General features: G+C 28.5%; 3 protein-coding genes across 11 annotated transcripts; 2 read left to right on the top strand and 1 right to left on the bottom strand.

The window, feature by feature from the left end:
- Nucleotides 1–1,358: 1,358 nt before the first annotated feature.
- Nucleotides 1,359–11,486, bottom strand: LOC123262611 (alpha-actinin, sarcomeric). Of its 9 annotated transcripts, XM_044724880.1 has the most exons (11): nucleotides 11,255–11,485; nucleotides 10,927–11,125; nucleotides 10,355–10,483; nucleotides 6,600–6,834; nucleotides 6,191–6,526; nucleotides 4,240–4,329; nucleotides 3,949–4,034; nucleotides 3,165–3,787; nucleotides 2,911–3,082; nucleotides 1,876–2,838; nucleotides 1,359–1,763 (listed from the first exon to the last, which is right to left on the bottom strand). In XM_044724880.1, the coding sequence occupies exons 3-11, from the start codon at nucleotides 10,454–10,456 to the stop codon at nucleotides 1,605–1,607; spliced, it is 2,766 nt and encodes a 921-aa protein (XP_044580815.1). In that variant the 5' UTR covers nucleotides 10,457–10,483; nucleotides 10,927–11,125; nucleotides 11,255–11,485; the 3' UTR covers nucleotides 1,359–1,604. The 9 variants fall into 9 exon arrangements, with proteins under 9 accessions (XP_044580815.1, XP_044580808.1, XP_044580810.1 ...); XM_044724873.1 differs by lacking the exon at nucleotides 4,240–4,329 and having other exon boundaries at nucleotides 11,255–11,486; XM_044724875.1 differs by lacking the exon at nucleotides 3,949–4,034 and having other exon boundaries at nucleotides 4,244–4,329; nucleotides 10,355–10,479.
- A 1,235-nt stretch (nucleotides 11,487–12,721) lies between these two features.
- On the top strand, nucleotides 12,722–14,724 carry LOC123262612 (neuronal acetylcholine receptor subunit alpha-9-like). Its single transcript, XM_044724882.1, has 6 exons — nucleotides 12,722–13,107; nucleotides 13,203–13,247; nucleotides 13,323–13,432; nucleotides 13,502–13,715; nucleotides 13,787–14,111; nucleotides 14,202–14,724. Exons 1-6 carry the CDS (start codon nucleotides 12,898–12,900, stop codon nucleotides 14,564–14,566), a joined length of 1,269 nt encoding a protein of 422 aa, XP_044580817.1. The 5' UTR covers nucleotides 12,722–12,897; the 3' UTR covers nucleotides 14,567–14,724.
- A 53-nt stretch (nucleotides 14,725–14,777) lies between these two features.
- On the top strand, nucleotides 14,778–16,685 carry LOC123263262 (neuronal acetylcholine receptor subunit alpha-2-like). Its single transcript, XM_044725872.1, has 6 exons — nucleotides 14,778–15,183; nucleotides 15,269–15,313; nucleotides 15,406–15,515; nucleotides 15,598–15,986; nucleotides 16,053–16,199; nucleotides 16,275–16,685. Exons 1-6 carry the CDS (start codon nucleotides 14,953–14,955, stop codon nucleotides 16,619–16,621), a joined length of 1,269 nt encoding a protein of 422 aa, XP_044581807.1. The 5' UTR covers nucleotides 14,778–14,952; the 3' UTR covers nucleotides 16,622–16,685.
- Nucleotides 16,686–16,866: the final 181 nt, after the last annotated feature.

A 16,866-nucleotide genomic window follows, 5' to 3' on the forward strand; every position in this document is an offset into this window, starting at 1 on the left:
GTTTATTTCTCAAAGTCTTTTTTGCTCAAAATACAGTGACATTGATTTATATTGCATTATTTTGGTGATACAATTCATAGATGAGCTTAACGAAAAATAATTATTTGTGTTTGAGTTAGATGTAATTACAATGTTATTGTACACTTAAAATGAATGTCAATAATGCGGTTGTGCGTGCGTATGCATAAAATGGGTGATTTTTTTTATATATATTAAAAAAATTTCTTGTTGTAAGTATAATCTTTTTGAATAATCGAGTGTTGCTCTACTTTGCTATAAATTAAATAAAAGCGAACAAGATATAGTACGTAATAAGATTAAAAATAATATATTTATATATATATATATGTATATTATATATGTATATATATAGATAATGATTTTGAAAATAAGAAGGAAGCGTTAATATGATAATTCGGCTACTTACTCAAGTTTCTATCTTTTTGTGTATGGAGCCATTTCAGAGAAAAATAAAGATGCAAGATACAATAATAATCCCCGTCTCGAGTAACCTAAGCAAGTAACCGAGTATAAATATAAACAATTTATTACTTAAATATGCGTTGATTTTAGTATATGATACACATAATAGATGATACCATGACAATCGAGTTCATTTTTTTCTTATGATTTTGTTCATAGATAGTAAAATGATAAAAAATCATTTATTATATAAAGATAAGAATTTTTTAAAACTTGATTTTGATATTGATATATACGTTGATACGTCGCATCTAAGATATTTATAAAAATAAATAGTCTGAAAAAAACATTATTTTCTTCATTACGCTTCGTTATCATTATAGCGACACGACAAATAAATAAATAAATAAATTTGTTTCTCTCTCTCTCTTTTTTTTTTCTTTTTATCCGCATCAAGTGCGTCTAATTATATTTACCTTACTATATAAGATTAATAAAATACATTTCATTAGTAGCTAGTTATTACTTTTATCTTTGAATTTAATTCAATCGTTCACTTCGTTGGGTTGCTCAATAATTTGTAAAACAACTATCATATCGAGTAAAATTATTTCATCTTCGATTATCGATATGTGAAACTGATGTTATTACTCGAATTTTTTGATATTAGTCAGTAAATATAAATTGGTTTTTTTTCACATAATTATTTCAATAAATTAATGATCAACTATTTTATAGTCTTCGTAGATTTTTTTTTGCGACAAAAAAAGAAATTAAAAATTTTTCAATATAAATTATTCAAAAAATTAAAATAAATAAATTTTTTTTTATGAAAAAATTCATAAAAGTAAAGTTTTTAAAGCCAGTTGATTACTAGTTGGCTAGAAAAAATATGGCAAATATATATTTTCCTTTAAAAAATAGCACTCGTTTTATATCGACTAAAAACGTATATGAAATATAGTTTTGTTCATCACGCCGTTATTTTAGGGCGAACGTTGGAAGCTTTATATTCATTGAATGTACATGTAAGCGATAAAAACTACAATGATTTTACATCTCGTATAAATTTCTTTTTATGTAAGTAGTGAATAAGTATTAATCGTAAGCGCTTCACAGTATTTCTGACAAAGATCATAAAACGATCTTACGATTATATTATTGTGAAAATTATAACAGCTTTAAAGATCTGATTCGCCATAGAGAGCCGTTGAGAACGAGCGATAATCAAGGGCACCAGGCTGAGCATTAGGTCCTTTGTAAGGTGGCATTCGCTGAATACAGTATTCTGCTTGATCAGGTGGTAGTTCTCTCCGTAATTCATCAGCTAAGATGTATGGCTAAGAGAATTTAATTTGAATTAAAATTAAAACCAAAATAAATAATAATAATAATAATAATAATAATAATAATAATAATAATAATAATATGATTTCGTGTATCTATATTTACCTTGTCACCAGCAAGTATACGGAAGCTGTCAATAACCTGTTCAGCAGTATCAGTATCTGTAGATTCGCGTGTCATAAAATCGAGGAAGGCATCAAATTGTACGTATCCTGAACTATTAGGGTCAACAATTGCAAGAATACGTTGGAAGTCAATGTCACCTTGACGATCTTTACCAATTGAATAGCCAAGTGATACAAGGCACGATTTAAATTCTTCAGGAGCCAATCGACCGGTTCGATTCTTATCGAAATGATTGAAACTACTGCGGAATTCATTCAATTGTTCTTGTGTAATACCTTTGGAGTCACGAGTTAGAATTTGATTTTCAACTTCATTGATATTACGATTAATAGAGGTCAAAAGCTGTTCCCATCCAACACGTAATGTTTCCATGGTATATTGAGTGTAGCGATTTTCGAAGATCATACCTTCTTGAACAGCTTGATGAATTTTTTCAAGTTCTTCAAGATGTGCTTTGTATTGATAAACTGCTTGTTCATATTCTTTAAGACGATGCAATTGATCTTCAAGTGTACCTTGAAGTCCAAGACCAATAGCAGTAACTGCATCAAGTTGTCGTTCGATCCATGGTCCAACAGCATTGGCTTTTTCAGCAAATTGCCTGCGGAGGAGTTCGTTGTTTTGTTGTTTACGCAATTCTGCTTGAAGTGTACCATCGCGTTGTGGTACCAATTGCCTTACGTCACTCCATTTTTTCGTAAGATCCAAAGCTGTAAGAGTAGTGTATGGATTCTCAAGTCCACCAGGAATCTGGAATTGTTTGACAATAGATTCAACTTCACGAACTAGGCCTACAATCGAGTTGTATTCTTTATCGGCTTCACCAAGAGTAGCTTTGAATGCCGCATGGGCATCCATTAGACCTTGAATTTCTTCCATTGTATGAACGATAAACATGTCAACTAAATCTTCCCTCGTTCCATCTAGCCAATTATTGAATGGCTAAAAAATAAAGTAATTATTAATAAAACAAATTCATAATTTATAAAGAATGTAAGTAAATACTAAACATACAGCGGCACGTTTAGCGAATTCTAAATGAAGTACGTCAATTTTTTCAAGAATACGTTCAGCTTCGTCAAGGGCTTGACGTCTACGCTGCGTCAGAGTTCCTAAACGATCCCATTGATCACAGATACGTTGGCACCTACTATTTACGGAAGCGCTGTCATGGTATTCTAATGTGCTATAAAAAAAAAAGCGAACAATTTATAATAAAAAAAATCCGATGATTGATTTATGAGTTAAAAAAATAAATCAATATTTACTTGAGTTCTTGAGCAATTGCTGCGATTTGTTCTACACGATCTTGATGTGCAGCCAAATCAGATTCAAAAGCCTCATGTTTTTTCTTCAAAGCCTTGAGTTCATTGAGCTTACATTGACGGAAATGCTGAGACGTTAACATCTCCTCTTTACCTGTAGTCCATTCTTCATGTGCATCAGCTTTATGCTTAAACTTCTGTGCTAAATGCTCTAAACGTTCAAGACGCATCATTTCAGATAGAAGCCATTCTTCAAAAGCTTTTTCAGCTAACTCAAGACCTTTCCAAGCTTTATTAATGTCAGAAACCATTTTGCCTTCAGTAGGCATGTAAGCTGGTCGATTGCTAAGCCGAAGCTTAGTCTGAAGTGTGTTGAAGTTCGTTTCGAGTTTAGCTTTTTGTTCAACACGAGGAGGCTTGTGTTTACGACGATAAGTTCTGTACTCTTCGAGTTTTTTTTGACAACCAGCGAGAGAATTATCAGTTTGTCGACTAGCTAACCAAGGCATAGTTCGTCGGATCCATTCTAAAAGATCGGAAGCCAATCGTTCGTACTCTTCCATTAAACGTTCATTTTCTTGATTTACTTTCAAAACTTTGCAAATCCTGTTTGCTGCAGTCTCCGCCTAAAAATTATTTCATTATTTAATTTATAACAATCTAATTTGTTACTCTAATGATTAATTAATTCTGCGTGCTTCGTGCAGCTAAGCTAGTTATTAATTAATTAATTAAATGATTTAATAGGCTTTTGAAGTTATGTAAATATCACTCACACAACACACACCTTTTGTGCTCCACTGAAACAATGGTAGTATGAGGAAACATAGGTCATCACAGCTCTCTCATCAGGCATTGCCGTAGTTCGCATGTCTATAAAAAAATCACAATCGAAAAAAATACTAAACGTCATGCTTTGTTAAAATTTAATTGATTATTGAAACAATGTTAATAACAAGAGTCAATAAACGATGTTAATGAAAAATAAAACTTTTATCTTAATTGTTAAATAGTCGTTTAATAAAATTAGTAGGGAAATAAATCATGGGGTAAATGAGCTTGGCACACGACTTTTCGCTGACCTGCTGAGCACCTTGAAAAGCGTGGTAGTAACAAGACACGTAGGTCATGATGGCTCTTTCGTCCGGTTTAGGAGTGTTGATTAAATCTATCGACCGTAATAAATTAAAATTGATCCTCGAATATATATATATATATATTAGGGTGTGCCAAAATGTAACTTCCGTGGAGAACCTTTTAAAATTGGAATTTTGAGTTCCATTTTTAACAGCAGCTGTGTTTGGGCATTTCCTGAGATATTTCTAGGTGAGAGGATTCATTTGATTAGTTATAGGGTTTTTAACAGGAGATTTAATTGGGCACTTCCGGCCAAATTTTGAATTTTCACCAGAAATGTCCAAACTAAGCTTCTGTTAAAAAATTCTATGAAAATCAAATACATTGTCTCACTCCAAAATATCTCAGGAAATGCCCAAACGCAGCCCCTGTTAAAAGCGGAACTCAAAATTCCAATTTTAAAAGGTTCTCCACGGAAGTTACATTTTGGCACACCCTAATATATATATTAGGGTGTTTCAATTTTAGGCTTTTTTTTTTCAACGAAAAAACAGGCTGAAAACTTGCATGAAGGTGAGAACAGAAGCCTGTTCAAAGCGGAGCTCTTAATATTAATATTTAGAGGTGTCTGTCCCTAATTTTTCATTTCCCATTTAAATAACATAGGAAAAAAAATTCTTTTTTTTGTTTATTTTTCTAGCTCGGCATACGCACCTCATATAAATAAGTCCATATCATATTCTTGTAGAGAATTCAACGCTCTACAAAAAAGGTCTCTTACACTTTTATCATAGACAGCCGTTCTAAAGTTATTCAGACGTAAACTTCTAAATATATAAAATTTTGATTATTCAAGTATTAAACTGATACAAATTAATTTATTACTGTCTTAAAAATTATTTTTATATTTAAAATTGGTTCTGATGCGCTAACATTTTCATAAGGCTAAAAAAAAAATTACTCATGTATCAAATTTTTTTCTTCTTTATTTCATTTACTGTAAGAAAATCATTTACTGTAACAAAAGTCTGATAAAAGTTTCAAAGAACACTATTTTTTGAACTTTCGAAGTGCAATAACTCTTGAATGAATTAACGAATAATTGAAACTTTTATCAGACTTTTGACTTGAAGAGCTCTAAAACCTCATAAGTGCAATTTTAAGCGTTTAGATATGGAATTAGCGGAAGTTGCAGGGATGGCCTTTAAGGTCAACCGTTTACCAGATTTTTTTGTGATAAATCAGCGTTATGAGACGTGCACTTTTCTGATTTTCTAAACTTATCTTTTCTCTCCGTGTAGAGTAATAAATTGATAATTCCGTGAAACTTTTTAAAAATTTAATTCATTCTACTCGGGTCATGATTTTCTTACAGTAAATGAAATAAAGAAGAAAAAAATTTGATATATGAGTAATTTTTTTTTTAGCCTTATGAAAATGTTAGCGCATCAGAACCAATTTTAAATATAAAAATAATTTTTAAGACAGTAATAAATTAATTTGAATCAGTTTAATACTTGAATAATCAAAATTTTATATATTTAGAAGTTTACGTCTGAATAACTTTATAACGGCTGTCTTTATGATAAAAGTGTAAGAAACCTTTTTTGTAGAGCGTTGAATTCTCTACAAGAATATGATATGGACTTATTTATATGAGGTGCGTATGCCGAGCTAGAAAAATAAACAAAAAAAAGAATTTTTTTTCCTATGTTATTTAAATGGGAAATGAAAAATTAGGGACAGACACCTCTAAATATTAATATTAAGAACTCCGCTTTGAACAGGCTTCTGTTCTCACCTTCATGCAAGTTTTCAGCCTGTTTTTTCGTTGAAAAAAAAAAAGTTGCCTAAAATTGAAACACCCTAATATATATATATGATAACAAATGGATAAATAGGATAAAATGGATTTTTAAAAATAAAATAACAAAAATAAATTCATATCTTACCATCTGGATCCAACATGCGTGGAATATCAAGATACTTCTCAGCAACATCGAACGCTGTATTGAGATTCTCTAATGGATTATCTTTACTCAAACGATTATAATCAATAAGATCTGGACGATGACGATGAATAAGAGCGCAAAAAGCGAGACCATCTTTGAAGGATAAATGGAAGTTTTGAACATTAACGTTTTTGTAAGGCGCTGTTTTTCGCTGACACCATAATAGTAGACCTTCCTTTGCGGTCATTTCTTCCACAGAAATATCCTGAATAGCAAAGCGAAGAATTATTGTCCAAATCATACCCAAAGTCATCTTTAAATTTCCATCGACGATTTCTGTAATATATTGTAATTTGTAATAGAAGTATCGTTAATCAAAATATAATTAATTTTAATTAACAAAATTTACCTTCTGCTCCAATGGAAACTAACTTAACGCCTTTACTAGCAATATAGTCTAAGGCTTTATTTACGTTGGCTATTTTATGGAAGCGCATTTTTCCACGATCAGGTCTCGGTAATGTCTCACCCGAAATTACTTCTAATAACAACATAAGTTTTAATCCATTCCTGAAATCGTCTTCGATTGAATCTATCGAAGTACCAGCTTTTCGAAGATGCGAATTGCACCATGCTGTGAATGTCTGCCAATCAAAAAAAGAGAAACAATTAATAAATATTACTTTATAATTCAAAGTATAAAATAATTTTTAAATAAAACAAATTTTTTTTTTTTAATTTATGATCATAATTGTTATGTTTATAAGCTAATTTTATTCCATACTTATCGGAATTTTTAAATAAGTTAAAGCATTTGATTTGTATTTTTTCAAGAAATAATCATCAACTTTTTGAAGTTTTGGATTAGTTGACAAATATAATTTTCTGTACCTTTAATAATCAGAAGAATTTCATAAAGTATAAGAATCTAGTAAAACATTCTAGTAAACATTATTTACATCTATACATATCAAATTATCTATAAAATAAATATTACAATAAAAACTATTATCTTAAGTCACAAAATATTTAAGATAAGAATGATAATTAAAATCTTTAAACTCTAAATGTCACTCTTGAATGTATATTTTAGTAACGACCCCGATAAATCTCTTATTTTATAAGCATACATATACATTCATATATTTATATATAATGCCCTAATTTAAAAAAAAAAAAAAATAGTGGAACACTTGAAATTCAAATATTTTACTAAATTCTAAATTACAATACACATCAAAATTCTTTTTATTCCATGATATAAGAAAATTTATTATTTGACATTTTTTAATTACTTTCATTTCAATAATATAAAAACTCCCTTTACTATTAAATTTATCAATGATAAAAAAAACCATAATCATGTATTTATATTAGATACACATAATTAGATAGATATAATAGATAGATATAATATACATGTATTTATATTAGATAATTATATTAAATAGATATAATAGAGCAAAAAAATATGTTAAAAAAACAAAAAAAAAGTTTTTTCTAATATTATACAAAAACTTAAAAAAATTACGGTTATAATTAATGCGACAAGTGAATATTGCTTGAAATTTAATACTGAGTAGTTTTAACTTGCCCCGCGCGAACCTAATTTGGACATGAGCCCACCCTTACCTCAGCCCGCGGACTTTAAGTTCTATTTGTAAAACATCAGAATCTAAGTCTCATCCTCCCGCGCGCGTCGCTCTACTCGCAGTATTTTATGCTTTATTTTGTAGCTTTCTGTTTTAATATTTCATTTCGATTTGTTTTCTTTGTATTCTATAATTATAATTCCACTTTTATTCGATATAAAGTTACTTTTTAAATGGATTCAATCAACTTTTAACTCATTTATTTATTAAATTATAGTTTAAGATTTAATGAGCTTATACCGTCGATATTACTTTTTGTTGCAAAGTTTTAATCTCATTAGTATTTTTCTTATTTTACAAAGTTGAATATTTTTATAATTTTTTTTTTACATATTCGTTATAAATTCTATCGATAACAATTAATAAAAAAAATATTTTCTAATTTAATTAATTTGAGATATAAATTCATATATATTGTTTATTATTTTGATAAAAAAATTGTGTTTTAACTTATTCAATTAATACAACCAAGCTTTATCATAAGTTAGCTTTAGTTATATTTCAACTTTCTCAATACTTTTTTTTTTTTTAATAATTTTTCAATCCTTTATATCATATCCTGTTTTTTCAACGTCCTTCTTTTTTATCGCAATAACTTCCAGAACTCGATGACGAGTACTAGAATGTAAAAGTTTGAGTCAATAAACAATAAAGACAACGGATGTGAATAACACTCGTATTATAAATTTAATCTATTAGTCATTTTCCAACTATTTTTTTCCTTTTTATTTATAGTAATATTTTATGTACATAATATGTAATATTTAAAATATTTTTGTAAAACACATAATTGTGATACAAATAAAGCTCTTAACTAACTAACTTATAGTAATATTTTACTAAAATAATTCATTCTGAATGCCAAATGGCTAATGATATAACTATTATGCATCAGAATGTTCAATATACAAATCATATAATTCTGGGACGTTTTATGCATTTATTTACGCAAGTCTTGATCCCCAGATTGAGTGAGTAAGTGAGAGAGATCTGGGGATATATTTTTGTAAGACATCAGGCATTACTTTTAGACGAGCCGTTGGTGACGCGATTGCTACTTTACAACTACCGTAATGACTGCTTAGTAGAAGTACCTAATAAATTTTAAGTTTTATGTTATAAAAATTATTTACAGTTGAAAGTTTCTAATTATTATCTGTATTATACCTTAGAAACAAAATATGATTTGATAAGTTTTAATAGTAACCGATCCTATGAGTCAATTCAAATAACAATTAACTGATTAATTAGAATGGTATTTATAAGAGATAAACATTCTTCTTCGTCATCTTTATCTCAATTCAATCGTCACTGCATCATTGTAGAACACTAAAGAGTGGGTCACCCGATTCCAATCCAAGTTGGCGCGTGGCCTAAACACGCTCCCACCAAAGGTTAACGATCCTCATCTCATGATATTGTAATTCACTGGATAAGTTTGTTCGTATAATTAAAGTTATTCGTGAAATTAAAAAGATTTAAGATTGTTAAATTGCTTTACCTGACCTTGAAATAGTTTATTAAATTTTTAATTTTATAATATGTAAGAATCTTATAATTTAAGCAGCTAATTCTCAGTAAACAGCTAATGGGTCCTCGACCTCGCAAGTATTTATAGGCCGATACGTTCGTCTCGTATACTGAATTTATTTATAACTATTTTTCTTCATCTTTATTACTCGTGTCTAAAGAAAATATCATCATAAATTTTACAAAATCTCGAAAAAAATTTTTTTACGGATTCATTTATTTAATAGTTTCAATTTCTGAATAAAAACTTGATTATTTTCAATACTAACATTGATTTTTAAAACATTAATTAAATAAATCAATTATATTTTTATAATTTATTTTAGAATTGTAAGAAGACTAGAGTAAATTTAGAAATAAAATCTCAATGTTAAAGTCCGCAACCTCGACAATTCCGACTCAGCGTACAATTATTTTTGTCGTAAAGTCCAAAAATACGTTTTACGAAGGGCTAAATCCGTTTTATCATTATTATTAAATATTTAAATAGCTCTGTTTTATTTTAACTGTGAAATATAATCTAACTTCTTTATAACTGTATTCCAATTGGACTTTCAAATTTAAATACTTCCTTGTATGTAAGATTCCCTCATTAAATTTTCGTCTAGTCGGTTGTTCTTGACCTGGAATGCAGACTCAACAATTTTACATATGCTTGAAAATAATATTTGAGACTGCGAAATGACTACGTGGCTATTATCGCTGTGCCAAAGTCACTATCTTATCTTTAATTACCAAATAATTTTACCTATAAATTGTAATCTAAGTATAGAAAATTACACCTTGTTTCTTGTACCTGTAAAATTTAGTGAAACCATAAATACACTCAAATTCACGGTCACTAAAAGTACACAAATATTTTTATTTTAAAAACAAATACTTTAACAATTAAATAATATAATGTATAGCATAGTTTTAAATAATAAAGTAAATAAAGTTAATATTATCTAACTTAAATAATATTCGCAAAACTTTCACTCACTTTTTTCTGTTGTTTTTCCCAAGCAGGATCAAGTAATCCTTCTCGTTCCCACTCTTCCTCGGGCTCCATGTATCCATCACCATACGCTTCCATATCGTTCATTTTTCCGCGTGTACTTCAGTCTTCTTCCTTTGACAAAACCAAAACTTTATGACACTTTATATTTTTATTTGTGTATTAATAAAACTAAGTTTCATTCAAAACTTAAAAAAAGGTGTAAGTCTGTCTATTTTCTAAGTTATAATATGAAATATTAAAATTAAAATAGCACGCAAATTTTTTGTTGACACCTTCGGATGCAAACTCTAAATATTGTCGGCTTCTGATATTGCACTTACAAATTAGACAATGGTATGATCGAGCGTGAGGGTGACTGATTGGTGTAGAGGGGGAGAAAAAGAAAGAAGTTTGACGTAAGGGGCGTTATTAAAGGTAGTAGTATCTATATACATATGCATGTATATAAATAAAATATTTATTATAAACGAGAGAGAGAGAGAGAAAGAAAAAGAGGAAAAGTGTCGAATAAAGAGTAAAAATTTATGATATCAAAAACTTTATGTTAGACGTACCCGCTAACTCTAGAAAAACGGTTACAGTTCGTGTCGTTCTTTCTCTCGCACTAACCCCTCTGTTACAAGACCTTTTAGACGGTTTGATCGTCGACGTACAAATCCCCACTCTGTTGAGCCACTATCGCTCAATCCCCTTCTCTTTTCTTTTATGTATTACTGACTATTTTTTATTTTTATTTTTTAAATTCATTCTGTTCTGAATTTTAAAATTATTCATATTAAATTTTTTTTTATGTAATAGGTATTTGAAAAACTTGACATGTCAAGTTAATTATTATTTATTGGTATAAATATTTGAAATGATGTAAAAAAGCAGCAGACTAACCTCCACTTGGTTTGCTCCAGAATCCACGAGGACGATAAGCGGCGAAACAAAACAGAAGTTCGAAAATACTTAGTAGGAGTGACGTATAACTCGCAAAACCTCATTCACCCACGCACGACAAAAATAAGGTGTATGAATTTATGCTGATCGTATTGTATAATTTTTCGGAGGGTCGAAAGAGTTGTATTGGTGACAGATCATTCGCAAACGGGTGCGTCAAGTCAACACTGTAAACATTTCTACATATATTAAATTCGTCATTGAGAAAACGATTACTGTTCCACCGTTCAGTATTATTTTGAACGTAAGAGTTTTCTCGGTCGACATTCTATTTCACCAGATGGCATCATCAGACAATGTTCTAAAATGCTATAATGCCGCAAAGTTCTATTGTCGGAATTCGGATGACATTGAAATAAGTAGAAGACACCCGACACTTTATTTTAATTGTAATTAAGTAAATTAAATCACTGCCAGGAGAAAAAATCTGAAAATTCTAGTAAAGAGTACTAAAATATCGGCTATTTTGAGTATTTTTGTTGAATTGAATTAATTAAGTATTACTTTGTTATATTTATTGACTATGAATTTTTTGTTCGTTATTTTATATCATAATATATGAAATAATTCCGTATTCTTGATAAAAATTAAATTTCTATCATGCTTATGAGTAAATCTTTCATTATGAATAGGTAAAATCATGCAAGTTTTTTATTTTATTCTGTTATTTTATTTTATTTTGTTATTTACTTCTAAAATTTTTATATTGGGGGATTCCACGCCAAATCAACCACTTTTGACCCCGACCCCTTTCGACTTTGCTGAAAGTTCTTTATCCATTTTTATCCGCATATTTTTTAGTTCTATATTTATATACGGAAGAAAATATTTAGATTTAAGTTTCTTATAATTATAACAATGAAAATAGTAAACCCATAACGGTTTTTAGCCATGGGCATTAACAATATGGCTAAAAACTTGCTATTTTTGTTATGATTGATATGGTACCAGAGAATTCTTCATACAGCAAATCTCAAATACCAGTAATTTTTTAATTATATTACACATCATTAAAGATGATGCTTTGAATCGTACGTGCATGTACTTAAAAATTTTGAAAATTTCTTCATAAGCGATTTAAACAGTTTTTTTTTTATTGATATTCCTTCATTTACTTATAAATAATAGATGATTCTAAATTGGCTACTCTTTTTACTAACGTTTGTATAAATTTATTGTCAATTAGCTTCAAAAAATTTCAATGAGAATTAATTATGTATTTATTCATTGGAAATTTCCAATTTAAATTCTAATTATGTAATTATGTATCTATATAATCTATTAATAAAATTTATAAGGAATTTCAATCCACTATGAAATTATTTTTAAGAAATGGTATATATATTTTTTATCACTACAGCATTAAAATTACAAAAAAAAAAAAAAAAAAAAAATCGAATTCACTCAATTTGTTAGTTACGAGTACAAGAATGATAGTAAACTATGATATCATTATAGTAAAATTTTTATTTAGATTTGTAATGTATTAAATTTCACGGGGCGTTTATATTAGCTTTCAAAAGTAGAGTAGTGTATTAATAATTTGACCAGCAAGTCAGTCGACAGTACATATTGTTTAAACCATGTATAAAATACTTATTTTAATACTATCAGTAGTTATTGAAAATGCAAAATGTTTTGAATCTACGTGTAAAGATATTGAAAGTAAGTCAGTGGACTTAAGATTAAGAAGACATTTGTTTTGCGATTATGATCCGACTCTACGGCCTCAAATCAGTGCACACAGCGTTTTGAATATCGATGTTAATCTTATTCCAAAATTTATTGAATTTGTAAGTATTGTTTATATTTAACTGTAATAAAAATACTCTTTTGAAGTACCTACGACAATTTCATACATATGTTTTAACTCTTGTACAAATTACAGGATGATGTCACAAGTAGTATTAATTTTCATTCATGGCTAATGCTAGTAAGGGATTTTCAAAGATTTTAGTCAATTAAATGAGAAGTAATAAATATGTCATTATGATAAAATTTTTTTTAGACTTGGGATGACGTTCACTTGAATTGGAATCCAGACGAGTTTGATGGTATTACTCTTCACCATGTAAAAAGTACCGATATTTGGGTTCCTGATTTCACCGTTTTCAATTCGTTGGTTTTAATTAAATTCAGTATATAAATTATGAAAATTATTTTTATTAATAATTTTTCTATTTATAGAGGAGATTTGGGTCTAGATCAAAGTAGTATGCCGTTGACTGACTGCATTTTGTCTCAAAACGGTACAATTCAATGTGTAGTTTCAAGAGTCTTCACATCTCATTGTCCTGCTGATTTTTCTGATTGGCCTTATGATAATCATAATTGTACTTTACACTTTGGATCTTGGTTATACTTCACTGATGAACTTAATTATTACTTCACTAAAGATTCGGTAATGACAATAACTATTAATCAATGAATTATAAATTTATTCAATACAATAATTTTACTTGTATTTATTAGATTGTAATGGATGAATTTGTGCGGAATAATGAGTGGGAAGTAAAATTAGGTAACATCTCTAAATCATTGGAATTATATGGGTCCAATGTTGATTCAATGATATTTTTAAATATTGAAATTCAGAGGAATTCATCCAGAGGAATTTTAATTTATATAACACCAGCAATTATTTTAACAATTTTAACTTTGACAGCTTTATATCTTGATGTTTGTTCGATAGAACGAACTATTTTGATGAGTACCAATTTTATCAGTCATCTATTTTGTATTTTTGACTTACATTGGTACATACCAACAAATAACGCTATTGGATCACCAAAAATAGGTGAGATTAAATTTAAAATTAGCGTTTTAATATTGTTTAATTTAATAATATATTTTTAATACTCTTTCATATTTATTTTTATTTATGCAGTTATTTTTTATGAAGCATCCTTGATAATCACTGCATTCACATTCATTCTAACTATTTTATTGCGTAAAATTTATACAGTCACAATTCCGGCGCCCCAATTAATTTTTTGTACCGTTGAATTCATTTATAATTGTCCAATAGTTAAATATTTGAAAGCTAAAACTCCAGACAAATCAGAAGAAAATAACTTAAATGACACTGATAATCAAAATGAACAAATGAAAAATAAAAATACTTTGTGGATGGAATGCGTAAATTTAATAGAATGGCTAGCTTTGGTTTCTGTAATTATAACATATGGTATTTTATTCATCGTTCTCACTCCTGCTTCGCCACGCAATCAAATTGAACATTATATATTTTAAAAACATTTTTGTAATTAAATGTATGCTTTTTGTAAATTTATTTTTGAGTATTTATTTTATAAGTTAATTTCATATAAATGTACTTCAATCATTTTATCTGTAATAACTGATGTTCTAGAATGATTTATAAATAAAATTAATTAATAACAATATAAATTTTATTATTCAATATTATTTAAATAATCTCAAATAATAAATGTAAAAAATGAATTATTTAATTATAAGAAAATTTATTGTGTGAGCTATGTATCAATTGTAGGCGTCACAAATACACACAAAGAATATATCTACAGTTTCAAATTTCATGGGGCGTTTGATAAAATGTTACTGATTTTACAGAAACACTTTTCTTTCTTTTAGTTCTTCGTTATTCAGTGTACATCATCATGTCATTAGTTCAATATATTTTCATTTTGACATTTTTTAACCATTTTTTGATGCATGTAATTAATGGTCAATCATGGTCAAAATCTTGCAATTTAGTTGAAGAAAAGTCACCATATTTACGTCTCAAAAGACATCTTTTATGTGATTATGATCCAAGTGTTCGTCCAACCATTAATTTCCGCAATAGAACAGATCTATCAATAGTAGTTGTTCCAAAACTTATGGACTTTGTGAGTACTATTTTTTTTTCACTTTAAGTCCTTATTGATTTTCAATGATGTCCTTCTTGATTTAACTAATATATTATGATTTTAGAATGAATTTACAAATGTTATGAAGCTGCATACTTGGATGTACATTGTAAGGGCTTTCTGGAGTACAATTAGTATTATACTGAAACCGATAAAACATTTATTCTATGATTAATAATCAATTCAATTTATTTATAACAGGCATGGAAAGATCCTCATTTGCAGTGGAAGCCTGAGGAATTTGACGGAGTTGATTCTCTCTATGTTATGAGTCATGAAATTTGGACACCTGACATTACTATTGTCAATGCGTGAGTTAATTAGTTTTTTAAATTAAAAAAAAATTATTTTAATTCAGCAGTTACTAATATTCCTGAATTATCATTAAACTAGAGGATTTGGCGAGCAAGAAATTGGTATTCCCCTTACGAGTTGCATTCTTTCGAAAGATGGAAGAGTGGCTTGTGTTCCAATAGTTTGCTATTCAACGAGGTGTCATAGAGATCATACATATTGGCCGTTTGATCAACAACATTGTAGTTTTGAGTATGCTTCATGGTCTTACAATACTGAAGAAATATATTTAAGTAAAGATAGTTTTCGACTGCAAATGATTCATTTTGTACCTAATGCAGAATGGAAAATCAATAATTTCAAAGTTGAACCAGTACAAAAAAAATCTAAATACACGTCGCAATTATATTTGGCCGCTGTTTCTATAAATTTTAATGTAGAACGTGTAAATAGTATGTTAAGACGAATGTTTATTACACCAATAATAGGTAAGCTTGAGTTAAGAAAATATTGAGAGCAAAACAAAATTCTGGAAATTCTTATTTTACTTCCAGTGGTTATGATGATGACATTAGCAACTATGTGGTTTGACTCAGCATCAAAAGAACGACTCATAATTGCGTGTATTAATTTTATAATACATTTTTTATGTCTGTCACATCTTCATTGGAGATTGTCCGCTGCAGTCATCCCTAATATCCGTAATTTTATTTTTAATGAATTAATTTATTTCAAAGTTAACTGGATTTTAAAATACATATATTTACTCTTTTCAGTAATTTTTTATCACAGTTCAATGATATTGGCGACGAGTGCCCTAATTTTGACGTGTATATTTAGGAAATTGGTCATTTTAAAAACGTCACCACCAACGTGGGTTTCTTCTACGATTTTGACAGTTTTAGTAAATAAATATGGTCAGGTATTACTATCACTTATATTCGATTTGAAAGCATCAGCGAAAATTTTAGAAGACGGTGATGATAGTAATGATCTTATTAATTCCGAGTTTTCAAAAACAACCACCTGGAATGATGTCATTGTTCTTTTAAACTGGATTATATTAATCTGTTTTGTCTTTATTTATATTATTATGTGTGTAGTATTTATTCATATTCCATAGCTATTCAATTATTTTCTCATGTAAAATAACATAACAAGCAATATTGTCAATTTATAATCATTTATTAATTTCATTATTCATTAAAAATTAAAGTTATCTTTGTGATCAGTGATTTTGAATGACAAATTGAGGAATCAATGTATTTTAACAACTTAATTAAAATTATATTTCAATAAGTATGTGAATTATAATTATTTTGTTTTGTGATAAGGGTTATTTTTTAAGATTATATGACATATTACTTT

Source organism: Cotesia glomerata, linkage group LG4 (assembly GCF_020080835.1).
Source record: "Cotesia glomerata isolate CgM1 linkage group LG4, MPM_Cglom_v2.3, whole genome shotgun sequence".
NCBI classification, from domain to species: domain Eukaryota; kingdom Metazoa; phylum Arthropoda; class Insecta; order Hymenoptera; family Braconidae; genus Cotesia; species Cotesia glomerata.